Source organism: Heterocephalus glaber, unplaced genomic scaffold (genome assembly GCF_053883595.1).
Source record: "Heterocephalus glaber isolate CG9 unplaced genomic scaffold, H.glaber_assembly_v1.0 deba00001226, whole genome shotgun sequence".
NCBI lineage: Eukaryota > Metazoa > Chordata > Mammalia > Rodentia > Bathyergidae > Heterocephalus > Heterocephalus glaber.
Genome location: NW_028258219.1, coordinates 389394 through 416746, shown reverse-complemented (window position 1 = coordinate 416746; position 27353 = coordinate 389394). Strand labels below are relative to the sequence as shown.

Here is a 27353-nt window from a genome sequence, read left to right as displayed (position 1 = left end):
GTCCCAGGGCCTGAACCCCGGTCTCTTGCTGACCTGCCTTGGGCTCCTCCTCCCTCAGATTAACCGGATGGACTACGTGGAGATCAACATCGACCACAGGTTCCACAGACACCTCATTGGGAAGAGCGGCGCCAACAGTGAGTGAGCTGCAGGGTGTGGTGCAGGCCTTTGCAGGGTTCCCTAAAACGCTGAGGTGGTCTTGTCAGCTGTGGGAAGGGGCCTCAGGGTGAACAGCCCAGGCCAGCACCGCTGTCACGAGAGTTTCTGATGTGTGGCCTCCTCCAGCTGCTAGGAGGAAAGAAAAGGAAAGGAAAGGCTGTGGCCGATCTTGGGGTGTTTGGCCTATTGCTAAATTGGTACTTTGGGTTGGGGATGTAGCTCAGGGGTGTAGCACCTGCCTGGCAAGCTTACCCTGAGTTTGATTCCCAGTACCAAAGAAAGAAAAATAAATAAATTGTTACTTTCAGAAATCAACCTGATAGGGCCACCCTGAAGGCACACACAAGGCAAGGACTATGTCCTTCTGTTACCCCAGTATTTGTAGTGCTTGTGCCTGAGTCCCAACTTGGGAAGGGATGCTGTTCAGCAGCCAGTCACGTGTCAGCGTAGGCTCAGGGTTTGGCTTGTCTGGGGCCAAGTGTGGGGACAGCCAGGATGGTGAGGCTTCAGACATGTTTGGGTTGAGCCCTTGGTAGCGTCCCTCCCCTTCACCTGGTTTAACCACGTGGCCTTGCCCACACATCACGCTGCTCATGTGTTCTGGAGACAACTCCCTGCCCTGGGTTTACCTTCAGGTGGCATGGGAGGATTGACACGTCCCTATTCCTAGATCACTCCATCAGCAGAGGACCCTTTCTCGGTTTCCTAACAGCTGACAGCCATTCATTTATTTATTTAGGTACTGGGGATGGAACTCAGGACCTCACGCTTGCCAGGCACATGCCATTTGTTTTTGTTATAAGTAAATAAAAGCCTGTCCCCTCCAAAGTGGGGAGACATTTTTGTGACAGGGAGCGGAGTCTCCAGTGCTGCTTGACACACACACACCATGGACTTGCTTCAGTGATTTTGCTTTTTGTCTTGGTTGACTGTGGTGTTTACCTTAGAAGTGTGAGGAATTACAGTAGAATAGTAATTTCTGATTTGTCCTTCCTAAGGATTGCAGAGCCTTTTAGTGTAGTGTGAGCAATAGTTTGTGTTTGTTCTGTTTTCTTCAGATTTAGTTCCTAACTGCATTTTCTCCTATGATCTAAAATCTGGTGCCCTTCTCTGTCTGCTGCTCTTCTTGTCCCGTGTCATCCACTTGGAGCAGCTGTCTCTTCATGCCAGACCCAGCACACCCTGCCTGCCTTGTCACTGCCTCTGCCAGTGCGGTTTGGAACATGCGCACAGTGGGCAGATGGCTGCCTCAGTTCATGGTGATGAGGCTTCTCCAGAGCTCTAGAGGGTTCTGGTTGTGTCCAGGGAAGGTAGCTGCAGGTTTGGAGCTCCATTTGCTTTGCAAAGACAGCAGTAGGCTCAGTTTGGATCTGGACTGATGCTGAAGCCTCTGGACAGTAAAGTGGCTCTTATGAGCTTTTAGGTGGACAGTGGGGGCTGCTGCTGTCTTAATGTGTGTAATCTTTTTGCCTGAATCATTGTTCCCAAACCTGCTTGCACATTAATCACACCTGGGGTGTTTTAAACGTTCTAAAGCCCAGCCACACCACTGATCAGCTGCATCTCAGGGCCACGCCAACTTGCATGCGAGTCTGGGAGCTGGTGCCCTGGAAACCTTGCAGGCTGGTGAACACCATGACCAGTTCTGATTTTAGACAACAGAAACTCACCTGGAGACTAGCTGTGCTGTTTGGTTTGTGGGAATAACTGATTGGGACTTTGGGGGCTTGGTCTTGTCCCTCCTGGTTGGCAGTCATTGGTGGCCATCCTAGCTTCTGTGTCCAAGATGTGTTTCCTTTTGTGTCCCAAGTAAACAGAATCAAAGACCAGTATAAGGTGTCCGTGCGCATCCCTCCTGACAGTGAGAAGAGTGACCTGATCCGCATCGAGGGGGACCCACAGGGCGTGCAGCAGGCCAAGCGGGAGCTGCTGGAGCTCGCATCTCGCATGGTGAGCCCACCAGCCCGCAGGGCCCACCAGGAGGGAGGGCCTAGGCCTGTGTCTGGGCCACACCTAAGAACAGCATTGTTGGGGGGTGTGGTCTTGGAGAATGGAAGCTACAGGATCCCTCACCGAGTCGATTTCCAGGGCCACAGTTCTTCCCTCCTCCTCCATCACCAGCACATCTTGTCTCCTTCAGCCCCTGACCTGTGCCAGGGAAGCACAGGGGCTCCCAGGGATCTCGGATGTTTGGCTGCCAACCCGAGATTGTGATGCCATTCCTGTACTTTGAAAGGACCCCAGGTGACTGGGGTGTGGCCAGACTTGAGGATCACTGGGGTGATCACTTTCCACCCACAGAAGTACTACACTGCCCTGGGCTACCTGACATCTACCTTCTGCTTACCCGAAGCTACCGGTACTCCTGCTGCTACACATCAGATGCACACAGCAATGATCCTCAACGTGGCTGCACATGAGGGTCACTGGGTACCTTTAACAGTCCAGAAAAAACAAAGATGGCACAGTAAATAATAGCAGCAGCTTATCCCAAGGAGTCGCTGATGCTGTCTCTTCGCAGTGTTGAGAACCCAACTGCATCCACAGTGTGGTCCAGCCTCCTGCCACCCTGTAGCCACCCTGAGCTCAGTCCACGGTCCCAGGTCCCTGCCCCACCTTCTGCCACGGTGATGTCCCCGAGTTCTTCTGCCAGACAGTTGCTGAATCCTGCCATCTGATGCCAGTCTGCACTGTCAAGAGCTCTTTAGAACGTTTGATAGGCTGATCTTTCCTTTTAAAATGTCCTTTTGCAGGACATTTTAAGGGCCTGTGCAGGAGATTGAGACAGACCCCTGTGGGTTCAGTGCACATTGAACCATTCTTTCTTAATCACCCATGCGGGGACAGTGGTTCAGGAGGGAGCACTCCTTGCTTTGCAGCGTGCTGAGCCTCCAAGTAGCAAAGTTGGCCTCACCTCCAGTTCTCTAGAAGCAAGGGCCAACTCCACAATCATCACTGCCCTGAAAACGCCTCTGGGTGAAGGGTCCTGCAGTCAGTTCTTCAGTTGTACTTTCTTCAGGGCACTAACACATGGTCAGCATAACTGGATTGTGACTACTGTTGGAGGGAGCAGGTGTCAAATGGGCACTAATGAATGCCCTATGGCTCCCAGGAGTAACTTAGGGAGCCACCTGGGCACCACCTCACCCATTACTGGCACCAGCTAGGCTATGTGGTGGTGGTCCTCTGGCTCCCAGTGCCTCCTGGTTTGTTTTTGGGGTTTTTTCTCATTTGGTTTTTGGTTTTTGTGTGTGTGTGTGGTACTGGGGCTTGAACTCAGGAACTTGCACTTGCAAGGCAGGCATGGCACCACTGAGCTAAATCCCCGGCAGTGCCTCCTGGTTTGTAAGGGAGATTCACTAGTCTGCTTGTGATAAATGACATCATCTGCTTTATATTTTTAGGAAAATGAGCGTACCAAGGATCTAATAATTGAGCAGAGATTTCATCGCACAATCATTGGCCAGAAAGGTGAACGGATCCGTGAAATTCGTGACAAATTCCCAGAGGTAAAGGTTTCCCAAAGACATTCTTTTTTATTGTATTATTTATTTTGCAGTGAACTCAAACTCAGGGCCGACATGCTAGGCAAACTGTGTTACTGACCCACACCCCAGCCTGAAAGGCTTTCTCTACTTGTCTAAGAGTGGTCTACTTTGTACTTAAGAAGATAGCATTCTGGAACCCAGTCCTAAGGATCAAACTCAGTCTCCTGGTGATGATTTGTTGTAGGTTATCATCAACTTTCCAGACCCAGCACAAAAAAGTGACATTGTCCAACTCAGAGGGCCCAAGAATGAAGTGGAAAAGTGCACCAAGTACATGCAGAAGATGGTGGCAGAGCTGGTAGGGGACTTCTTCTACCCTTTGTTGTATAGCTGCTGGGAATGATGGGGGTCACATCAGAACTCCTGATTCTGCCTCTTGGAGCCCGGCGTTGGGAATTGTCTGCGCTCTCAGGTGTGGGAACAAGGTGGTGGCGGCACCTCTCCCAATACCGAATATTCAGACTGATAATAATTGCCAACCCTTCTGTGTTGTGCAATTCAGGTGGGAGATTTCTCCTTTCTCGCGCCCTGTAACCTTGTTTCCTTGAGGGTCTTCAGATACCTAGGTAGAGAAACTGTTCCATGCAGTAAGGAGAGGGAAGTCGCACAAGTGAAATGAAGAATCATTTATTATTTATTATTTTTTCAAACTCTGAAACGAGAACAGTGTGAAAGGGCTTACTGGAAAGGCTGTAGACTGCCACTCTCAGTGGTCACTCAAGGGGGCTGCAGTGTGTGGGTACTGCCCTGAGAGGTGACAGTGAGCACCCCTTAGCTCCATGAGCTGTCACGCAGCCGCATGCTGGATTCCTCTCGCGCTCAAGCTCAGCCTTCCCATTCCTGGGACAAAATACCAGATACCTGCAACTAGAGGAGAAGAGGTTAATTTTGGCTCACAGTTCCAGAGGCTTCAGTCTGTGGTCAGCTGGTCCAAGGCAGGAACATCATGGTAAGAGGCGTGTGGGAAGCAGAGCACAAGAGGATGAGGCCAGGGATCAAACGTATCAAGGTCATGACCCACCCATCCACCAGAAATGTGCTTTACTAGTGACCTAGGCGGCTCATGGCCCATCAGGTTGACATTCGCGATGAGCCATCACCATTCTCAAGAGCAGAGGAGCTGAGTGCTGCTTTGATGTGGGCTCTGAGCCCTTCCTTAGCCAGAGCATGGAGGAGGGTACCTGGCAGACAGGAATGGTGCTGATTGTAGAGCATGCAGCTAGCACACTGCAGATTCTGTTCAGTCCTGCTTTTCATGAAGGAAGGGACTTTAGATCGTATGATATACCATGCCAGCTTGTTCAGTTGCTGCACAACTTAGCTCACTTATCCTCATGCCAGACCTCTGACCGTGAGGAGGAAAGGAGACTCCAAGTCCGTTTGTCCATAACTCACCCTGTCAAGTTCTGGTGGAGAAGGAGGCTGCTCTCTGGCATGAGTAGTTAATTATGCTGTCATTTTGTCCTTAAGGTGGAAAACAGCTACTCGATTTCTGTTCCGATCTTCAAACAGTTTCACAAGAACATCATTGGAAAAGGAGGTGCAAACATTAAAAAGGTGACCGGCTTGTCCCCTTGGCCTTAGCTGCTCCTGCCCCATCCTTCTTAGCCTGTTGTTCACAGGAAAGGCCTGGGACTCAGCTCATCTTCTCATGTTCCTCTCACTTCCCGTAGATCCGTGAAGAAAGCAACACCAAGATCGACCTTCCAGCAGAAAACAGCAACTCTGAGACCATCGTCATCACAGGCAAGCGTGCCAACTGCGAGGCTGCACGGAGTCGGATTCTGTCCATCCAGAAGGACCTGGTAATGGGGTGTTCCGCGAGCCTTGCCCGCCTCCTGTGATGGAAAGCCTCTGGCGGGGCCTCCAGGGCAAGCAGCAGGGCCCCAGGGCCCACGTGGCTCATAAACTGTGGCTTGAACAGGCATTGCTGACAGACTGACACCTCTTGGCCACTTGTCTCATGATGCCATACACTTGACCCCACGGCCATGCCATGAGGACTTGCTCTTGTAGGCATTTGCTTTCGTTCGGTTGTACAACACTTGAAAATCACATCTAAAAGTGCTTACTATCTTTTATTCACTTTTTTAAAAACTAGCATAAAATAAGCTACAGATACATACAGTGCGCCATTTGATACTCCTGATATGTCCACCTGAGGAGCCATCCCAATAAATACATCCATTGCCTGGAGAAAGCCCTGCCCCCTGCACCAGGGCCACCGCGCCCTGCCCCGCCCCTCACTCACCTCCCCACCCCAGGCAGCCTCTGACCTGCCCACAGCTTCGTGAGGTGCTCCGCACTCTGCGGGGATCCTAGATGGTCTGTGCTGTGCCCTCTTGGTGGCAGGATGGCATTTCCCTGTGTGGGCGGATCGTCCATTCTGCTTGGTGTTAGTGTCTGTGAGGGGTTTCCTCCAATAGAAGGGGTCACATCCTTGAGCATGAAGTTGATAATGTTCCCGTGTGACCCTCACTGTCCACACTGCTGTTGCCTTCATTCAGGGTATGTGCAGTCTGTATCGCCATAAAGTGACTTTTTCTCTCAAAATATTCTTTGTTCTGAAATCTGCTTTTTGTGATATTAAAGTGGGTTTCTTTTCAGCATTTTGTTTCTTTGAGTTGATTTCTGACTTTTAAAATGTGCTGTTTGCATTTATATTTGTTATTCATTTAGTGTATCATTATCTTTATATATTTAACAAATTTGGTTAAATTGCATTTGCTCTTTCTTTTTTAATTTGGTGAACTGAACATACCATAGAATTTACTATTTTAAACATTTTTAAGTATAATTCAGTGGCATTAAATACATTTGCAGGTGTGCAGCTATCACCGTGTCCATTTCCAGAACTTGTTTCATCATCTTTTTTTTTTTTTTTTTTTTTTTGGTACCGGGGATTGAACTCGGGTCCTTGTGCTTGCGAAGCAGGTGGTGGAACCACTGAGCTAAATCCCTAGCCCTGTTTTTCATCATCTTAAACAGAAATTCTGAGTCCATCAGACACTAACTTTCCTCCCCCTCCCAGCACTTGGTCCTTGCTGGGGCTGTTTTGTGTGATTGGGTTTCTGTCTGCCCTCTCACTGTTTTCCATGTGTCCTCTTTGTTCTTTCTTTTCTCTTTGAGCGCCTTCATGACCTGCCACTCCATCACTGGCACATCAGGTGTAGCTTGGTCTCCCACCGTCACCGTGTACCTTCAACCCTGCACTGCCTCATTTGCTCCAGGCCCTCCCTGTTTCCATCTTGTATTATAGACCCCGTTGAACATCGTTGATCTTTTGTTTGAAGTCTAGTTCTTTGAAGAGATTGAAATAATAAACAGTCTTCACATATTTCCCACTAGTCGCCATTCCTAGAGCCCTCGGCTGCTTGTTGCCCCTGTTTCAGCCTTTCTCTGTAGAGGTTCCCCGAGCGTTTCTCAGGGTGTGGGCTATCTGCCCCACTCAGTCTCTCTTGTTTCTGATGGATGTTCTGCTGAGTTTGGATTTCTAGGCTGGGTTTCTGTCCTGTCCCTCAGAACTCCACTCCAGGCCTGCTTACCGACTTCATTCCCGTGAGAAATCAGTGCTGCCGAAGTTCTGTTCTTTGTACATGCTGAGTCTCCTTTGTTGATCTCCAGCTTTGAGCAGTTGTGATGTCCCTGTTGTTTTCTTTTTGTGTGCTTGGTGTTCATGGAGCTACTTGGATGTATAGGATTAGAGTTTTTATCAAATTTGAGGTTTTGATGGGTCGTTCTTTGCAAACTTGTGAGCCCCTTGATCTCCTTGTTCAGTGACCGAATTCCCTGGATGTTACTAGTCCTTCCCCTGAAATCCATTAATTCTCTGTAGTGTCTAAGCGGCTGTCCTCCCATCTCTGTATGTGGTCATTGTAGATACTGTGTCATCTGTGTTTTCAGTGCTATGTGTGGTTGGTCTTTCCTCTTTTTTTTTTAGTCTAGGCTAGTCTTGAACTCACTAAGTAACCCATGCTGTCCTTGAACTCATGGCAATCCTCCTGCCCTCTGCTAAGATTACAGACGTGTGCCACCAGGCCCAGCTGTGCTCTGGCTCTGGCTTTTGACCATAGACACATGTGGTTACCTGTCCTCTACCTTTGGTCTGCTGACCCTAGTACCCATGTCATGCCTCGGTAGTTCCTATTTTCTTTTCTCTATTCCAGGTTGTTTTGGCCTGCTTCTTTGCAAGACTGTTTGTTGTTGTTTAATTCCACTAAATATTTTTAAATGAGCTTAACTGCACTGGAGCAGTGTGTTCCTTTTGGGACGTGCTTTAATGTTTGTTAGGTACGGTGGGAGCCACGTTGAGCCAGGCCCCGTTATCTCCCACTGCAAGGGAGGCCAGGCCCTGCTGGGCGGCAGGCTCGAGTGTCAGGGGTAATGTCCAAGCCTGCTGGCTGTGTCCCGAGGTGTGTGAGTGCTGCCCTCAGCTCAGGTTCTCTGTCCATACTGTTCCCTTTGGACCCTGGCTGCAGCAGCAGCTGGGAAGTCACCAGCTCCCCCGTCTCTGCTTGTCACCAGTGTCTTAGAAGGCACCTGTTCAGGTAAGGGGTGAGTCCAGTGTGCTCTGCTTCATCTTGGCTGGAGGCATTGACAAGAGGCGTTGTCCTGAAGCTCTGCCACTGCCTGAGGGGCCAGTCACAGCTTCCCTCCCACACCCTGTGTCCTGCTGCCATCCCAGCCCACTGCACCCCCATGCAGCCCTGGGCCCCTTGGTGAGGCGTCTCCCACCCGGCCACACACCCCGCTGCTGCCCCTTCCTGGCCGCACCACAGTGACCCCTGCTACCATGCTTTGGTTCCAGGCCAACATAGCTGAGGTGGAGGTCTGTATCCCCGCCAAGCTGCACAACTCCCTCATCGGCACGAAGGGCCGTCTCATCCGCTCCATCATGGAGGAGTGTGGCGGTGTCCACATCCACTTTCCTGTGGAAGGTTCTGGGAGTGACACGGTTGTCATCAGGGGCCCTTCCTTGGATGTGGAGAAGGCCAAGAAGCAGCTCCTACACCTGGCTGAGGAGAAGGTGAGCCTCAACCCACATTCCTCTGGGTGCGCACGCTTCCTTCCTTCAGGTCAGGAAGCGGCTGCGTGGCATCTCTCTGCCTCCGGGATGTTGCCACTCCCAAGGGGCCTCTTCACGTCTGTCCAAATGTCCATGTTACTCCTTGGCTTATTTAAGGGTTTTTTTTGAGAGGAGGAATATTTTAAAGTATGATTTACAGTAAAACTCAGATTCTTTTTGTATAGTTCTGAGTTTTGACAGTCACGTGACTACAAATAACTTCAAAATGTAATCGGGCCGGGGATTTAGCTCAGTGGCACAGTGCCTGCCTCGCACCTGCAAGGTCCTGAGTTCGATCCCCAGTACCGGGAAAAAAATGCAATGCCATCACCCCCAGGAATCTCCAGTGAGTCACCTTTAGCCCTTCGTTGACAGCCACCTGTGGGTGGCTCTGGGCTCTTGTGCTCTGGCAGCACCTTGGGTTCAGGATGACTGGCCTTGCACGAAGTCTGTCAGCTGGTGTAAGTCCTCCATCTTTGTTCCTTTTTTAAATTGCTGTGGCTGTTCCAGGTCCTTTCCCTTTGTTTTTGCATTTAGGAATCAGCCTGTCAATTTCTAGAAATCATGCTTAGGTCTTGGTTGGGGCTGAGTGGAATCTGGAAGTGGGAGTGGTGAGGCCAGACAGCTCAGCAGTCATGAGTCTTCAGGCCCGTTTCCCTCCAGTTTTTCAGCCCTTCGAGCCTTCACTGGTGCTTTGATTTTCAGCATACAGATAAAGCAGATACGGCATTGGGTTTATATCTCTGTGTTTAGTGATACTGTAAATGGGACTTTTTGTCCATTTTCCAGGGTTAGCCTGTGATACGTTTGTATCTGAATTTATACAGGGACCATTTCAGAGGCTCATCCTTGTAGACTCTCCAGGTTCCCCCTCTGCATGTGGAGATAGCGTTGCCTTCCTGCTCTCTGTCCACAAACTCCCTTCTTGTGCGAGTTTGTGAGGGCTTTAAGGGGAGTGGTGTTGGATTTTATCAGGCACTTCTCCAGAATTTCATGTGGTTGTGGTTTTTGTTATTATTATCATCATTTTGATGTCTTGTTGGTGGATGATTAACTGAGCTTGCATTTCTGAAGTAAACTCTCTTGGTTTTGGTGTTGTCTTTCACCATATTGCAGGCAGGGCTGTATTTGCCTGATTCTTTGGCCTTTAGATAATGTTATTATTTGTGACCGTCCAAAGACTACAGTGGTACCTCAGTTAAGGAGCTTAATTTTTTCCACAATCCTGGTGGCAAACCAGGTTAGACAAGAACCAAATCAAATTTCCCCATAAGTCAACATTGAACCTAACCATTGAATTTGATTTGGTTCTCGTCCAATTCGGTTTGCAGCCAGAATCGTGGAAAGAATTTAATTCCTGAACCGAGGTACCACTGTAGTAGATTCTTGTGATATTTGGTGAAACCAGCACTTAAAAGATAATAAACTTCTACCCAGGCATGGTGGTACACGCCTATATTCCCAGTCCTCTAGGAGGCTGAAGCAGGAAGACTGCAAGTTCAAACTCAGTCTGGGCAACTTAGTGACTTAGTGAGACCCTACGTAAAAATAACAAAGGTTTGAGCTGGGGATTTAGCTCAGTGGTTCCAGCGCCTGTCTCACAAGCGCAAGGTCCCGCGTTCGATCCCAGGTACCAAAAAAACCCCCAAAATAACAAAGGTCTGGGGATGTAGCTCTGTGCCTGGCTCTGGAATCCATCCCCAGGACCGCAGAAAAAGCGCACCTTCTGTGTGCTAGCTGATCATGTCCTCCTCCATATCCCTCCTCAGGTCTACAGGAAGCAAGAGGTGCCCCAGGGTGTCTGGCTCTTGCTGGGCCTGGTCCCTTGGGGTCACACACAGGTCTTGCGCTGCCACAGACTGAGAGCCCTCTGCACACTTCGGCCTGGGCTCATGCCTCCAAACTGTGGGCCAGTCTGACACGCTGGGGGAGAAGCCCTGGCCCGGAGTGCAGATTGCAGTCTGTCAGGTGCTCCCTGACGTGAGGCAGCCCATGGGAGTTGCTGTAGCAGGAGTCTCAGGGCTGAGGGCCCGCCCCAGGCCATTGTCGTCCTCCAGCGCACTCTTTGCGCTGTGGTCCAGGCAGGAGGGGTGGGGCTGATACACTTGGGGTGTTTCTGCAGCAAACGAAGAGTTTCACTGTGGACATCCGAGCCAAGCCAGAGTACCACAGATTCCTCATCGGCAAAGGGGGCGGTAAAATCCGCAAGGTGCGGGACAGCACCGGAGCCCGCATCATCTTCCCAGCTGCAGAGGACAAGGACCAGGACCTGATCACCATCATAGGGAAGGAGGATGCTGTCCGGGAGGCGCAGAGAGAGCTGGAGGCCCTGATCCAGAACCTGGTAGGTACAGGGCCTCGGCCGTGGGCCCTGCCTGAGCCCTGCTGGGTGGCTCATCCCCCGTTCTCTGAACACTGCAGGACAACGTGGTCGAAGACTGCATGCTGGTGGACTCCAGGCACCACCGCCACTTTGTCATCCGGAGGGGCCAGGTGCTGCGGGAGATTGCCGAGGAGTACGGAGGCGTCATGGTCAGCTTCCCTCGCTCCGGCACGCAGAGCGACAGGGTCACCCTCAAGGGCGCCAAGGACTGCGTGGAGGCAGCCAAGAAGCGGATCCGGGAGATCATTGAGGACCTGGTGAGTGTGGGCTCCCTCCCCACCATGCCCCTTGACAACGGAAGGCCCCTCTTCTGGCCGCGGCGGCAGAAGTCTGTAGTCCAAGCTATTCTGGAGGCTGGGACAGTAGAACTGAGTTCATGGCCAGGCCAGGCAACTTAGCAAGGCCCTCTCTCAGAACAGCAAAGGGGAGGAGCTGGGGATGTAGGTCCAGGCAGAGCACCGCTGGGTTCCATCCACCCCAGTACCACAGAAAAGGTTTCTTCTCAGCTGACACGGCAGTCCTGCCCCCGGGTAACGCAGCTAACGCAGCGTGGTGACAACGGCCAGGCACGGCTGCTTTCTGTCTATGGGACCCCCTCCGGAAGAAGGTCCCCCACCCACCCAGTCACAAAGAAGGGCTGGGTTCCCCTAAAGTGGGGACAGCTGTATGCCAAGAAAGGTGGGGAGTGCTGCACTGACCTGGGTCATTCACCCTTCCTTCCTCCTCTCTGTGTCCGCTCTCAGGAGGCCCAAGTGACGGTGGAGTGTGCTATTCCCCAGAAGTTCCATCGATCTGTCATGGGCCCCAAAGGTTCCAGAATCCAGCAGATCACCCGGGATTATAATGTTCAGATCAAGTTTCCAGACAGAGAGGAGGCCCCTGGTGAGTCCCGCCAGTGAGTCAGCGTACACAGCCTTGTGGCCCCCGAGCGAGGCTCAGGGCCGCCTTTGGCCTCTGAAGGTGGGCCGTGCAGGCCCCTGGGCAACAGGCTGGGAGCCTTGCTTCAGTCCCGCTGTGTCTCGGGCATCGTAGGATTTGATGTGTGACAGCACTGGGGGCACAGCCCCACCAGTGGGACGGCGGCTCTCCAGGGCCTTTCCACGCCAGGTGACCCACTTGGGACAGGCGGGACAGGCGGGAGGAGCAAAGGGAGCGGGCGTGATGGAGGTCTGTCCCTGTGCACGCCTCCCGGGCTCAGCCTCGCTGGCCTGCGGCCCTGCTGCCCTGCCGCTCTCTGCTTTTCGCTGGTTTGCCGACCACAGAGCTCGTTAGGCACGGTGGTTGCAGCCCCTCTGTCTTCCTGAGAAGACAGCTGCTTTGTGTAGGAAACTGTTCAAAGCATCCTGCCCCATTCATGCTTCATGCTGGAGTTTAAACTTTGTAGTTTTGACACAGCTTCATACTTCGAGAAAAAGCTGCACAGAGCAGTGGAAAGATGGACCTGTTTTCCTCTGTTCAGAGTCACAGGTTCTCTTTGGACCCCTCCCCTTTTACACTTGTCTTTTCTTCTGAATCGTTTGAGTCTCAGTGATGTTTTGGTTTTGGTTTGGGTGGGGAGTTTGTTTTTGAGACAAGGCCTCACTGTGTAGCCCAGGCTGGCCTCAAACTCTCAGTGATCCTCCTGCCCCAGCCTCCTGAGTGCTGGGATGACAGGCGTGTACCACCCTGCCTGGTCTAGGGTAATATTTAGGCATCTTTACCCCTACTTCCTAAGAATGAGGACACTTCCACAGCCACGGCACTGGTCAGAGTCAGGCCTGGCATGCAGCTAGCAAGCTGTTACTGCCGCTTTGCTGGGTGGTGACCCTTGGGCAGCGCCTTCTGCTGGTCGCACTGTGCATCACGAGACTCCGGGGCGGCCTGTGGCTCCCTGAGCTTTTCCTCCCTCCGTGGCACTGGGAGCTTCGGGCTTGTGCTGACCTTTTCCTCACGGCCCCTCGCTGGCTCTTGGCTCACCTGGCCCCAGCCGGTGGCCCTGTCCTTCCCGGCCAGCCCTACCCAGAAGTCAGCGCACACGGGAGCTGCGCACTCCTCCTGCGGCTGTGTGTGCTCCTACACCTCTGAGGTCGCTGCTGTGGGTGCCATAGGAAGGAGGATCAGAATTTACGGCTCCCAGAGGCTCCCAGTGCCCCGTGCTGGGGAGCCCCATGTGGGCTCTCTGCCCTCCCTGCCCAGACTGCGACCTCCTGGGGACAAGGGAGTCACCCCTCCCTTCCCCTCAGCATGAAGTAGGTGCTGAACACGGGATTTCGCATGCAGAGCAGAGCGTGCTGCAGGCCAGGCCCTTGGGGCTCTGTCAGCTGCCCTTTTCCTCTCCTAGCTCACGGCATGGAACCTGCCATCCAGGAGAACGGGGACGAAGCTGGCGAGGGCAGAGAGGCTGACCCTGGCTCACCCAGGAGGTGCGACATCATCACCATCTCTGGCCGGAAAGAGAAGTGTGAGGCCGCCAGGGAAGCTCTAGAGGTGTGTCTGCCCTTCCCGAGTGCCCCATGCCCAGTGCCGCCTGGCTGGGGGCAGACAGCGGGTCTCGTCACTGGGTCCTGAAGTACAAGCATCTGGCCATGCAGAGTGTCTAGCGGAGTAGAGCCCAGGGAGGGCTCTTCCTTTCGTCAGTCCTGGGGCCCAGCCTCTTGGGCCATGGACAGGGGTGAAGGTGACCTCCCCCTCCCAGGAGGTGGAGGTAAGCCAGCCTAGGGTTACTATAATGGTGAGCCTCGAGACGGAGTGCCCAAACTGCAACCCCAAACCCACTTGTTTTTCGCTAAGTGGTGACACTCCAGTGAAACCTGAACGCTGAGGTTTTAGTTTAGAAAAGAACAGCTGTTACCCGATGCTCAGCTGTAGGGCAGCGTGGCCCGAGTGCCATAGGTCCACCGACACTGGCTTAGGTGTTGGGCCCTGCTGTAAGCTCCCCCACCACTGCGTACAGGCAGCACCTGTGCAGTGGAGAGCTTTGGGTCCCCAGCACTTTGCACATGGTGGGTGCCGTGGAAGAGGGCTGCAGAGGCAAATGGGATGGGCGGCAGTTAGGGTTAGGGTCCTCGTGACCTCAGGGACAGCCGGGAGTCGGCCCAGTACCCAGCACCTCAGCCTGCTGTCCAGGAGGGCAGATCCGTGTACCCAGGGTGAGTTCCTCCCGTGCTGTTCCTCCTGAGTTACGGGCAGCCTGGCAGTGGGACATGCTGATGGGTTACAGAAAGCTCACTGGTGGGCCACTCCGCCCTCATCTCCCCTCCAGGCTCTGGTCCCGGTCACCATTGAAGTGGAGGTACCCTTCGACCTGCACCGTTACATCATTGGGCAGAAGGGAAGTGGGATCCGCAAGATGATGGACGAGTTTGAGGTGGGCTCCTTTCCCTAGAGACCTCGGCCTACGAAGGAGGGCTCTGCCTCCCACCCCACTGGCCTCTTCCCAGGTTTCCCTCAGCCTCTGCTCTGGCTCCTGCGTGCGCCTCAGGTTATGGCCCAGGACCAGACAGACGCAGAGTTGTGCTGGGGCTCAGACACCAGGTCTGCTCTTCTCCCTGACGCAGGTGAATATCCACGTCCCAGCTCCCGAGCTGCAGTCCGATGTCATCGCCATCACGGGCCTTGCCACCAATCTGGACAGGGCGAAGGCAGGGCTGCTGGAACGCGTGAAGGAGCTGCAGGCTGAGCAAGAAGACCGGGTGAGTGGGGACAGGGCTGCCCACCTGGGGCGGGGCGGGGTGCACCCAGGGTGCTCTGGACTCGGAGCCCAAGGTTTTGCTATTGGTGCTCAGGGCAAAGACACTCTTCTCTTAATGTAGAAGAGCCGGGGTTGGGCTGTTGTGCTAATTTGCAGTTCAGCCATATCAGGAGAAACACCCTGGTGGTTTAGACCCTGCAGGAAGGTAGGGACTGGGCCCTAGGGTGCAGGCTGGCATCCAGTGGGTAAGACGCTACCCTGCCCCTGCAGAGCCTCCCAAGAGCTAGGCGCAGGTGTGCCTGGGTCCTGGGCACATCCCCAGGACAGGGTGTTTTTCAGGTCCCCGCAAGCCTGCTGCCCAGTGTGAACGGGCCCTGAGCAGACCTTGGGGCTGTCTGTCCCTGGACACTCCCAGTGCTCTGATGTTCATGCGTCTTCTGTACCCAGCCCTGACAGACTCAGATTCCTCAGATCCTGACTCACAAATGGAGAAGCAGGGCCCAGAGCTCAAGCAGCTCACTGCCTGGCCATGCCAGGCATGAGTTCAGAGGCCTCCATGCGTGGGCAGCAGTGGCCTGAGCATCCTTAGCTAAAGAACATGCGCCTAGAGGAGTGGGCAGGCCCTCTTAGTCCCACACAGCAGGTGCCTGAAGGTGGCCAGGGCCAGGCAGAGACACCTCGCTCCTCTGGGACACAGAGGGTCATGGCTAAGGACCTGGGGGCAGCGGGCCGTGAGGCACCTGGCCCAGCTGCAGATGGGGTGCTCCCCTGGGTCAGGCCTCATGGTCGCTCACCTCACTTGTAGGCTCTGAGGAGTTTCAAGCTGAATGTCACCGTAGACCCTAAATACCATCCTAAGATCATCGGGAGGAAGGGGGCAGTGATCACCCAGATCCGCTTGGAGCATGACGTGAACATCCAGTTTCCTGATAAGGATGATGGGAGCCAGGTAAGGACCCCCGGCTGAGGCACTGCGGTCTGAGCACCTGGGGGGGCGGGGGGCACGGAATCTGACCTTCCCTGTCCTCTGCAGTCAGCCAGCGGCAAACTCCTGTGCTGTGGCCAGAAGGAGGCTGTGTTGGGAGTGAGTGGCTGGCCTCAGATTTTGGTTTCGGGTTTGGGCTGTCTTTGGCCTTGCCAGCTGGGCGAGGCTTCTGAGACACCGTGGGTCACCTGGGGCCTTGGGGCATTTTCCTCGATGCCCACTGGGTCACTCCTTGGTGGGCAGCAGGGTTCCAGCCGGATCCCTCCTGAACCATCATGCCTGCAGGTGCAGACTGTCCCCCAGCTGTCTGAGCCCTGACCAGGCCCCAGTGGCTCTGGGAGGCAGCCAGCTGCGCGCACCGCTCCAGGACACCAGTAGGCCAGGGTCCCCTCAGGGCCTGCCCTCTGCTCCCTGGGCTGCTCCCTCCGTGCATAATGCTCTCAGTGCCTTTGTTTGCCTTTACCTCTGCGTTTCTAGTGGATGTGTTCACACCGCTATTTCTTCTAACTTCAGTTCTCAGTCGTCTTCGTCTTAGGACTCGGGCTCGAGCCTGTCACCCTTTCGCTGCCCTGTGTTAAGTTTTACCTCTGCACCTGAACCGTTTTAGCTGATGCTCCAGAGTGCCACAGGCATGTCCTTTTCCACACGCAGCCTTTGCTGTGAGTTCTGCCGCTGGTAGCACTGCCCTCTGGCCTTGCTGCCCCACCTCCTCTCGGGCCCACCTTCGCTGTGTCCCAGGCTATTGGTTCTTGTTCTGTGGCCCTGCTCCGAGTGTCCTGTCTTTCACGTGACCTGCCATTTTCCCAACTGTCCTGAGGATTAAGGGTTATGGCTGCTTTGTTTCCTGCAGTCTGCACTACATGTCTGCAGTGCATAACGATTGTAATCATGCAAAGCTGGCACGTGTGCACAACGCATCTCAATTCTTTTTTACATTTCCTTTTCCTCCCCTCCATTTCTTAGTCCCATTCCCTCTTTAAAAAAGATCAGTTTAGGGGCCCAGGAATTAGCTCAGTGGCTTCGCCACCTGCCTCACAACCACAAGGTCCTGAGTTTGATCCCCGGTACCAAAAAAAAACAAAGGATCAATCTCCTGTTTCCTGTTGATCTTTTTTTGTACCAGGGATTGAACTGAAGACCTCGTGAGTGTGAGGCAGGCACGGTGCCACTGAGCTGCATCCCCGGCCCTTTCTTGTTCTTTATTTGTGCTATGGGTTTTCCATGTAGAAGAAACCATGCAGTACCCAAGCTGTGTGTCTGAGTGCCCTCTCCATTTTGAGCCTCAGGACCAAATCACCATCACTGGGTATGAGAAGAACACAGAAGCTGCCCGAGATGCCATCCTGAAGATCGTGGGTGAGCTGGAGCAGATGGTGAGTGAGGACGTCCCCCTAGACCACCGTGTCCACGCCCGGATCATCGGTGCCCGTGGCAAAGCCATCCGCAAAATCATGGATGAGTTCAAGGTGAGCCCTGCAAGCCCACAGGGGTGCAAACTCACACCCTCCCCAGACACCCAGCTGACAGCTGCTGCTTCCAGGTGGACATCCGCTTCCCCCAGAGCGGAGCCCCGGACCCCAACTGCGTCACTGTGACGGGGCTCCCGGAGAATGTAGAGGAGGCCATCGACCACATCCTCAACCTCGAGGAAGAATATGTGAGTCCTGGGTGGGCAGGGCCTGGGGACCCCAGAGCCTGCCCCACCACAATCCTGAGGTGACAGCCAGGTAGTGCAGGCCCAGGTGGGTGGTGGGTGCCCTCTGCAGCTCCCCGGGAGTGCCACACAGAGGGCCAGCCACCTTGGGCTGCAGACAGACACACCACCCCTGCCCACAGCTGGCTGATGTGGTGGACAGTGAAGCGCTGCAGGGTCACATGAAGCCCCCAGCGCACGGGGAGGTCAAGGCCCCATCCAAAGGCTTTGTGGTGCGGGATGCGCCCTGGACAGCCAGCAGCAGCGAGAAGGTCAGTGCTCGGCGACGCAGTGAGGTGGTGGGCTGGTGTGCGGCGGGGGGCATGGCTTGTCCTGAAGTCGCGTCCTCCGTCCCCACAGGCTCCTGACATGAGCAGCTCCGAGGAATTTCCCAGCTTTGGCGCGCAGGTGGCCCCCAAGACCCTCCCCTGGGGCCCCAAACGATAATGCTCAGAAAACAGAAACCTTTCCAGCCTGCTGCCCTGCACCCGCCTGCACCGCGGTTTGTCTCCACCTGACCCAGTGGCCGGCGGCCCCTCCTCCCCTCCCTGAGGTCTGGCAGCGAAGTCTGGCGGGCCGGCCCCCAATGGCCGCTCCTCCAGGCAGGGTCGGCACCCAGCAGCTCGGCGTCAGCTGCGACACTGCTCCAGGACAGGTGCCTCTGTCTAAACACTAAGTCGAGGCAATTGAGCACCGTGACCACACAGACTGCAGCGTCCTGGTCCACCCGGCATGTGGTCAGCACTCTGACCTCCATTACCAGAGCTCCGCAGCAGCGGCTAGGAGTCGACTTCCTGTGTCATGACCTCAGGAAATAAATTTCCTTGACTGTACAAAAGCCAAAACGTTTGCCCTCTTCCTTTCGCACTGCCTCCTGCCTGCCGCCTGTGATCCAGACCTCCTTCAGCCGCCAGATCCGCCCGGCGCCGGGCTTGGGGCGGGAGGACGGGCCGGCTCAGGAGCAGAGTCTGAGCGTCCTGGAGCTGGAGGAGTCCGAGGCCGCCGGTCCCGATGACACCCGTCTGGGGTCTCTGCACACCCTTGGCTCCTCAGCCTGGAGCACAGCGCCTGGAGAGGCCCTGCATGCCACCTGGCTCCCCTGTGCTGCCACAGCGGCCTAGTGTGGGCTGGGACTCATAGGGCACGGGGACGAGAATGGGTGCTTTCTCCTCAGTGGGGACAGCTTGCCTCTCTTCAGTCCGCCGAGGTCCTGTGCCCACCCTCCCACACACCTCTTGGCCAGTTGCCTTCTTTCTACCTCAGCCCACCAGTGTACTCGGTCTCCCGGGGGCCAGAGCTGCCCGGGTGGGCTGTGTTGCAGGTGCCCACCGGGTTGGGGTGGGGGTATGCCGAGCTCAAGGCCAGTGCCTGCCCTCAGCCCAGCGGCTCGGGGCTGGTCTAGAGTGGGGTGCTCAGGAGCCTGTAGGCACAGGCGTCACAGTCCTGAGGACAGGCTGTTGCTTAGCCTGGACCAAGGAGTGAAGCCGATGAGAACCAAAGGACCAGTAGCTGGGAGCCCTGCAGCCGAGGGGCCCGCTCTTCCTCAGGTGTGTGGCAGGTGACTGAGTCCTGGACCACTGCCTGCGGTCACTCTGCAGGAAAAGGTGGTCCTGAGCAGAGGCGTCTGCCCCGGGGGCTGGGCTGGCCTGATTTCAGGTTGCCTGGGCCACTAACAAGCCATTGGTCCACCTACTCAGGTTCCTAAGAAGACCAGGTTACCCATCTCGGGCTCTGGGGCCATCACTTCCGCTAGGACACCTTCCACCAGGTCTCCCTCGGCTCAGAGACTCAGGCTTGGCCATCTTTAGACTGCGGAACTCCGAGTGGGCACTTCCTGTGGGCCTCGTGCTTCTGCACAGGCTGTGGCTCTGCTTCAGCCAGCCTGATGGGCCAGGGAGAGAAGGCAGAGGGCTTCTTGCCTCCCCCAGGGGCTGTCTCACCTCCTGTCAACCCTTCCATCTCCAGGAGTCTCAAGGCTTCTTGCAACCCCAACCCCACCCTGGCCCTCTGCCTCCCTGATACCCATCCCACCCTCTTCTCTTCCTGGGTCTTTTTTCTACAGCGTCCCCCTGAACCTCCGGTCCCTGCCCTTCCCTGTAGGTCAATTTTAAATTCTCACAACTGGATTTTGCACATCTCTACCTACTTCTAAGTGCTGTAGATTCAAACCCTGCCCTGAGCTGTTCAGGGTTTTCCTTCCTCCTTTTTCGTCATTGTTAATGACTACCAGGTGTCTCCCTGCAGCCTCGCAGCTGTCCAGGGCCCTGGGCAGGAACCCGGGAGTGTCTCTCTCCCTCCTTGTTGAATGTCTTCCATATCCTGTGTTTCCATAGCTACGTCCATTCCTTGGCCTTAACTTTGGAATTTGGAGATTATTATGCAAACATGTGTAAAGGCTCATGAATATGGATGACACTGGAATTTTATAAAGTCTAAAATAAAACCAGAAACCTGATGCAGTGTGCTGGGGCTTGTTTTATCACATGTGCATTCTTGTTCCTGTGGCAGTGCCAGTCTGTGTGGTTCCCCCGGCAGTTATCAGCACTGCCACTGCCACCCCCCAGCCAGGAAGGGGAGACCCAGCTATGGGGCACAAGCTCAGGAGGTCTTGCCTGTCCCTGCACCCACCCTGTCCTTCAGCTATCACTGTCGAGGGTGGATAGCCATACTTGGTAGGCAGCAGAGTTCTTATCAAAGGTGCCCCTTTAGCTGGGGATTCGGTTGCCAGGAAAGCCCACGCCAGTCCCCGTGTGGTGTGAGGGAGCCTGTGGAGGACCAAGTGGCACCCTGGCACTGAGGCCCGGTCCCCCCCGAGGCAGGCACGCCTGTGCCTGGTTATGCAACAGTTCAAGTCCCACCAGTCCCAAGGAGGTGCCCAGGCACCTGCCATGTCCCCTTCAGGGACTCAGCAGCCAGGAGGAGCCACTGGAGCACCACAGATGAGGCCCCGGTGATGGTGGGAGGAGTCGCTGGGCTTCCCTGGCTCTGTCCCTGGCTTAGGACCATGGTGGGGACTGCTTTGGGTAGAGACGGTCACCAGGGCTCGTGTAGGCAGGGGCTACCCGCAGGCCAGTTTCAGCAGTGTGTCTGTGCAGCAACCTATAGTCCCAGCACTTTGGAGGCTGAGCCAGGGGGTCACAAATTGAATATCAGCCAGAGCACTTCAGCAAGATTCAAAAGATAAAAGGCTGCAGACGGGGTCTAGTGGCAGGGTTCAAGCCCTAGTACTGAGGGAAGAAGAGCCTGTCCCTTGGGACACCTCCAGCGCACTTGAAGGGCTGCACCTATGGAAATGGGCATCGAGCACAGCGTGTTCCAGCATCACCCACAACGAGGGGAAGAGGAGGTCTTCATCCCCACCATGAGGCACAGCCACGCTTGGAGATGCGGGGAGAACACCCCATTACCCACATGAGCAACAGAAACGGAATGACAAAGCAATGGGTCCTCTTGCCCAGGTTGGAGAACAACTGTGTATAAACATGGAAAAATCTGGAAAGGGGCCTCCAGGGATGGCCAGGGGTCCGTCCCAAAGCCTGGCTGCGTGGGCACCTGCTGCCTCCTACCCCTAGCCTAGCCCAGAGGGCTGATTTTAGTCTGGTTGCCCAGGACACTACAAGAACACAGCCAGACATCCCCGACCGCGGCCAAGGTGGAGAGAGACAGCAAATCGAGGGCAAGTATTTGGGGTGCAGGGACGGAGCGGGGCCCCGGGTGCAGGCCTGGTCTGCCCAGGCAGGTACAGTCAGGAAGTTGGCAGAGGAGAGGACAGTGGAGGGCTCCCAAGGATGGCACCCTCTCCCTCACGAGCATAGCAGGCGCGAGGGTACCAGAAAAAGACTGATGATGACCCTGGGCCTGAGAGGCCAGGACTCCAGAGTCTTCCAGGCCAGTGCTGTAGTCAGCAGGATTTGGCAAGGGGATACATTAAATACAGGACACATAACTTACAAGATTATTTTAGGATAATTAACCAAACAGTCAAATGCAAAGGAGTGCAAGAGATTAACCACACACTAGAAGCCCAAAGGACTCAGCCAAGGGACCGGATCCCAGCAGTTTCCCACACAAGTCCAGCTAAAGGCAGTGTCCTCCTTGAGTCCAGCTAGTGGCCTAGAGCCCACGGCAATCTCTCCTGCTTGTCCTTATTAAGGATCTGCACCTGGAAGGCCCAAAGGCCAGTGGTAGAAGCCAGAAAACCTGCGCCGGTGAGATGAAGGATCTGTGCCACCAGGCTGAGGAAGCCACACTGGAGCCAGGAAGGGATGCTCACGGTGAAGACCAGAGCTCCCCTGATGAGAAAACAGCAGCCGTTGCCAGTGACAGTGGGGCCCGAGCCCCTCCTCCGATGAGAACAGCCAAGTTCACATCAGGAAAACCATCTGCAGCAAGCTTCTCGTAGGAAATCAACAGGCCAAGATCCTCCCCTCCAGCTCTCTTTTTATGGCTGTTGTTAACAATCTTCAGGTGGGTCTTCCATGCCCAGGCCACGCTGATTCAGTTCAGCTGGGCGTTACAAGTTGACTGTTAGTCAGCCCACTACAGCCAGACTGGCAGAAGAGTCATGTCCGAGTGGAGGGTTCACAAGCCTGTGTGGCCAGGGAGACAGCCTCCTCTTGGTCAGTGTGGACAGGGACCCCTGGGCTGAGATTTGGGGCCCTGCTAGGGGGTGAGAAGCTGGGGACTGAGGCCCAGGGAGGACAGGCTCATGAGCAGAGCAGCCAGGCAGGCAAGGGCCACCAAACCCAGCATTTCAGACAGGGTCCTCATGAGGTGGGGCATGGGTGGGGGTAGCAGGATCAGCCCCCAAAGGCCACCAGATACCTGGCCTTGGGGACCCCGAGAGGAGTCCAATAGGGAAAGCAGGTTGTAGGAGCAGGGCCCGGGCTTCTAGGAGGAGTGAGGGGCAGGGGCTGTGGGCCCTGAGTGAGTGGTGAGCTGCCCCTGGTGTTCAGTCTCCTCCAGGCAGGCCGGTGACCCTGCTGTGGCCTCCGAGAGGGAACAGGAGGCCACTGGGCCCCGGTGGCCATGAGCCGAGGGCTGGCCTGCAGGTGCTCCTGCTTTACCTTCATAGCCATGGCCTCTGGGATGTCAGGCACCAGGAGGCCAAGACGCGCCTGATGGAGAACACCACGTGGTGGAATGGAAGATTCCAGTCCCCAGCCAGGGATGTGGCTCGGCGCCACACCTGCATTGCAAGCACAAGGTCCTGAGTTTGATCCCTAATACCAAAAAAAAAAATGGAATGGAAGACAAACGCCCAGAGTGGCCTCCCGGTGACTGCAGGACTGGGTGGGAGAGCAGAGTGGCTATGCAGGACAGCAGAGTGCTGGAGCCCACCCCAGCCACAAGGTGCCCCACCTGGCCCTGCAGCCCACCCTGCCCCCAGAAAACCACAGCACAGAGCAAGAGGAAAAATGAACTCGAGGAAGGCGGTGTGTTCGAAAACACTGCACCACACAGGTTCACAAGGTACACCAATAAACCTGATAAACAGATGACTAACAAAGGTCTCTCTCTGTGCTTTGTTTTGTTTTGGTACCAGGGATCGAATTCGGGTCCTTGTGCCCAGGTTCAGTCTGGAAGGGTGGAAGGGGTTAGAGGTGGCTTCCCTGTCCCATAGCGGCCAGGGGTGTCCCCAGGCTGAGGGCACACTCTCCACATTGCTCAACTGGCGGGAGACCCTGCTTGGTGCCTGGACAGCCTGCTGGTCCTGGGCGCTGGGCTCCCGGCCAGATTCTCCTCTCACCCCTCTGGGGGCAGCTTACAGGAAACTGCTCTGTGCAAGGCGTTCCCGGGTCTACTGCAAAATCGCTAGGGAGAGCATCAGGTCCCGCTGTCCACGTCCGGTGGAGCGGGACACACACTGGCAAGTTCGCTCTCCACCTGGACTTTTCTGCTCACTTTTATCCATAGAACGATGCCACTACCATCACCCTTTTTGCTTTGGCTGCCAGGAAGCTCAGGATTGTTTGTTTGGTTCAGACACAGTGCTTACTAGACTAGAGCTAAACCAAGATTCTTTTCACTTCTTTTTTTTTTTTGGTACCTGGTATTGAACTCAGGACCTTTGCTTGGAAGGCAGGCACAGCATCACTGAGCCACATCCCTGGCCGTCTTTTCCCTTCTGCGCTGCAGGCCCTGCCCTCATAAAGCCCCGACCCGTTCCGGCATCAAGCCATGGGCACAGCCCTCCACCCGGCCAGGGCATCTCTCGGGCCTGAGCCTGGGAGGATGCTGGGGGCGCCCCAAGCTGCCTGGTGTCTCCAGTCCTCCCCACTTTCTGATCCCTCCACTCCAGCCCCACCCAGAGCGCCAAGTGCTTCAGGGCGTGAGGCAGGGGAGTGCCAGCCTGAAGCGTCTTCTACCAACTCCAGGTACTGGTGCAGCAGCCCCTGGCAGGGCAGCAGCTCACAGTGCACCTCTCAGGGCACTGGGCCTCCCTCCCTCCCTCCCTCCCTTCCGTGCAAAGATGGCCAGCAAATGAGGAAGGCTGGCCCAACACATTCCTGTCAGGAACTCGACCGGAACCTAGGGAACACTGGCAGGACAGGGAGAGAGATAGGCGACCAACTTCCAACCAAGTCAGGGCGCCTGCCTATGATCCCAGCACCGTGGGAGGCAGAGGCAGGAGATCACAAGTTCAAGTCCTACTGGGGCAATTTAGCCACTTAGTGAGAACTTGTCTCAAAATAAAAACTGAAAAAGGGCTCAGGGGGCCGGGGATTTAGCTCAGTGGTTTCGCCGTCTGCTGCACAAGCGCAAGGACCCAAGTTCGATCCCCGGTACCAAAAAAAAAAGGGCTCAGGGCGTTGCCCAGTATGAAGGTTCAATCCTCACAAAACAAAACAACAAAAACAATTCTTAAATGGGCAAAGATGTTGAAGAGACCTTTAAGAGAAGATGTAGGCCTGGCGTGGTGGCACAGGCCTGTAATCCCAGACCTCAGGAGGCTGAGGCAGGAGGATCACCACGAGTTCAAGGCCAGTCTGGGCTACACAGTGAGTTCAAACTCAGCCTGAACTACACAGCGAGGCCCTGTCTCACAAAAGAAAAAAAAAGAAAGAAAGTAAAATGGGAGTAAGCATATAAAAAGATAGCCAAGCTAGGTGTGGTGGTGCACGCCTGTGATCCCAGCACTCAGGAGGCTGAGGCACGAAGATTGCCTGGAATTGAAGGCCAGCTTGGATTACATAGTGAGTTCAAGGCTAGGCCGAGCTACATAGCGAGACCCTGGCTCACCTCCCCCACATACCCAAATCATAAAACAAAAAACAACTTCATGCTAAGCAAAGAAACCAGTCACAAAAGATGCTGGGACACAGGACTCTGTTTTCACGAAACATCAGAACTGGCAGGTGTGTAGATCCGCGGCCGCCCACAGCAGAGGACAGGCCACAGAGGAGGGCTGGGAGCGACTGCTGGTGGGTTGGAGTTCCTTCGAGGTGAGTTTCTCACGGGAATGTCACACACAGGGTGTGGTGAGGAGGACACAGTGTGGACGCAGTGAGAACCATGGGACTTAGGCTGCAAGGCAACTGCAGTTTGTAAATTATACACGCTGGTCCCTTGACTTATGAACTCAATTCGTTTTCCAGGGCTGACTGTAACTCAAGCTGGTTATAAATCAAGACAATTTTTCCCATAAGAAACAGTGGGAATACCCATGTGTTCCGAACCTCCCAAAGCACCCTAACCTTTATATAATACAAAAAGTGTTATATAATGTTCCTAACTTACCAGAAACACCAATAATTTTCCTAGTATATCCAGTTGTAACCCAAGTTGTTCGTATGTCAGCCTGGTCATAACTCGAGAGTCCACTGAATCAATAAAGCTATTTTTGTTCTTTTGAGACGAAGTCTCTGTGTAGCCCAGGCTGCTTTTGAACTCATGACGATCTTCCTGCCTCAGCCTCCCCAGTGCTAGGATCACAGGCGTGAGCCACCACAGTCGGAAACTCCCTTGTTTTTGAGAACCTGCCAGGGCCTCCACAGGAACGACCCTGACTACTGCGGAGGACACAGCCCCGCCGACCTTGCACCAGGCTCCACTTCTGAAAGGGCTCCCACCTCTTGCCAGGCCACCGTGGGGACCAGGTTTCCAGCACCCCAACCCCTGGGGCTGCCATTCACCTTGGCCGGCACTCACTCGGCCTGACAGCCTTGGTCCATACCCAGGCCACAGTGGAGACCCACAGCGAGGAGATGACACGAGACAGAGACGAGGGCCAGAACACACTGGGGTGATGTCTTCCAAGAGGTCCTCAGGATCCCCGTCCGGACGTCACGAGTAGTGACAGTGTCCTCAACACCAGGGCAAAACACAGGGGTTACAGGGACAGAAACGGAGGAGCCGTGGTCACCAGGCTGGGCTAACAGAAAGGCAGACGGGAGTTCTCCAGGAGGAAGTGCAGGAAGGAACGAAGAGCCTGGGAGAGGTAGATAGGTGGATGATTACAAATAAGCAGAAAGTAAAATGAATAAAGCTTTGTGAAATCCATTGGCTGCTATGTTCAGACATGTATTTCTGAAATACGTGCGGAATGAGGTGTGGTGGCAGGGGGATTAGAAGTTCAAACTCAGCCTGCGCAGCTTAGTGATTAGCGAGACTCTGTTTCAAATGCAGAATTAAGAGGGATTGGGGATGGAGCTCTCTGGCAGACCTCTTCCCAAGAATGTGTGAGGCCCTAAGTTCAATCCCCAGCGCCACGGGAAAGAGTGAAAGAGGGAAAGAGAGAGAGAGAGAGAGGGAGAGGGAGAGAGGGAGAGGGGCAGAGAGAGAGAGAGAGAGAGAGAGAGAGAGAGGTGGGGGGAGAGGAGGCGCGGAGCTGGCTGTGGCCCTGCACACCGGCCAGGGTGGCCCTGGGCTGCCGGTCTGGCCTGGGTACCCAGGTCCGTGGAGGGCCCCCTCTGCGACCTGCTTCAGGGCCTTGGGCGTGGGGAAGGGAGGGGCTGGGACTCTCCCGCCCGCCCTGCAGCCCCAGCCCAGTCTGCCCTTCCGCCTTGCTCTGCGGTCTTTTGGAGCAGCTCTCCTGACTCAGTGGCCAGTGGTGTTAGGCCTCTGCTGCACACTTCGCTCCCTCCTGCCAGCTGGCCTGGTGCGGGCTGCTGCGACTCCCCGGGGCAGAGAGCAGGACTTGGAGGTGCTGTAGGTGGATGGGATGGGCAGGTTCCCCAGCCTGGCCCCAGTGAAGGCCTCCCAGGCAGCCCACTCTACCCGGCACTGGGAAGAAGCTGCCTCCTGGGAGACGCGGGGGAGGGCAGGCCTGGGCTCCTCCGCCCTGCCCCTCCTACCCCAGGGCCTCCGCCTGGGCCTGGTGGGCAGGAAGGAGGGCCGGCCCCAGGGTGCCACCCCACAGCCTCTGGGAGGGAGGGAGGCCGACTGTCCCCATGGGCCTGGAGGGCAACCCGGCAGTGGGCGGAGACAGAGGGGTTCTGAGGCCTCCCCGTTCCCATGGGTGGGGCTCCGCACTCGAGCTGCCAGGGCAGACACAGGGCCTGCAGGACAGGCCCTTCTCACGGGCTCCACGGCCCGGCTGCCCGAGTCTTCCCCAGCCCAGTGTGGGCCACCTATGGCCTCCCAGTGTCGGGGCCCAGAAGATGGCAGAGGCCATCTCTGAGCCCAGGCAGGAGCCAGTGCTGTGCTCCCGGATTTGACTCGGGACCAGCATCTGAATCTCAGTGACCAGAGCTGAGGCTGCGGCTGCTGCAGAGACCGGAGGCCCCCGGAGGCCCCCAGGGTCCTGCGGACCTGTGACACAGGTGGGCCATGACCTGTCCCGGGTGCTGCCCACCTGGCCCTTTATAAAGACACCTCGTGCAGCGTGCAGCATCACTGCAGGTTGGGT

At 55.3% G+C, this 27353-nt stretch overlaps 1 protein-coding gene across 11 annotated transcripts in view; it reads left to right on the top strand.

Annotated features, from left to right (window-relative positions):
- Hdlbp (high density lipoprotein binding protein) overlaps window positions 1–18348 on the top strand; it is a 62650-nt gene extending 44302 nt beyond the window's left edge. For 8 of the 11 annotated variants that reach the window (XM_013066900.3, XM_021247352.2, XM_013066902.3 and 5 more), the window contains 18 exons: window positions 59–137; window positions 1970–2109; window positions 3564–3668; window positions 3892–4005; window positions 5178–5264; window positions 5381–5512; window positions 8515–8733; window positions 10895–11116; window positions 11194–11412; window positions 11899–12037; window positions 13476–13621; window positions 14397–14501; window positions 14692–14826; window positions 15631–15774; window positions 17091–17276; window positions 17351–17467; window positions 17647–17775; window positions 17864–18348. In XM_013066900.3, the coding sequence (XP_012922354.1) occupies window positions 59–137; window positions 1970–2109; window positions 3564–3668; window positions 3892–4005; window positions 5178–5264; window positions 5381–5512; window positions 8515–8733; window positions 10895–11116; window positions 11194–11412; window positions 11899–12037; window positions 13476–13621; window positions 14397–14501; window positions 14692–14826; window positions 15631–15774; window positions 17091–17276; window positions 17351–17467; window positions 17647–17775; window positions 17864–17950 (2505 nt within the window). In that variant the 3' untranslated portion in view covers window positions 17951–18348. The remainder of the gene's footprint in view (window positions 1–58; window positions 138–1969; window positions 2110–3563; window positions 3669–3891; window positions 4006–5177; window positions 5265–5380; window positions 5513–8514; window positions 8734–10894; window positions 11117–11193; window positions 11413–11898; window positions 12038–13475; window positions 13622–14396; window positions 14502–14691; window positions 14827–15630; window positions 15775–17090; window positions 17277–17350; window positions 17468–17646; window positions 17776–17863) is intronic. The other 3 variants (XM_087210823.1, XM_013066903.3, XM_087210824.1) reach the window with 1 other exon arrangement.
- Window positions 18349–27353: the final 9005 nt, after the last annotated feature.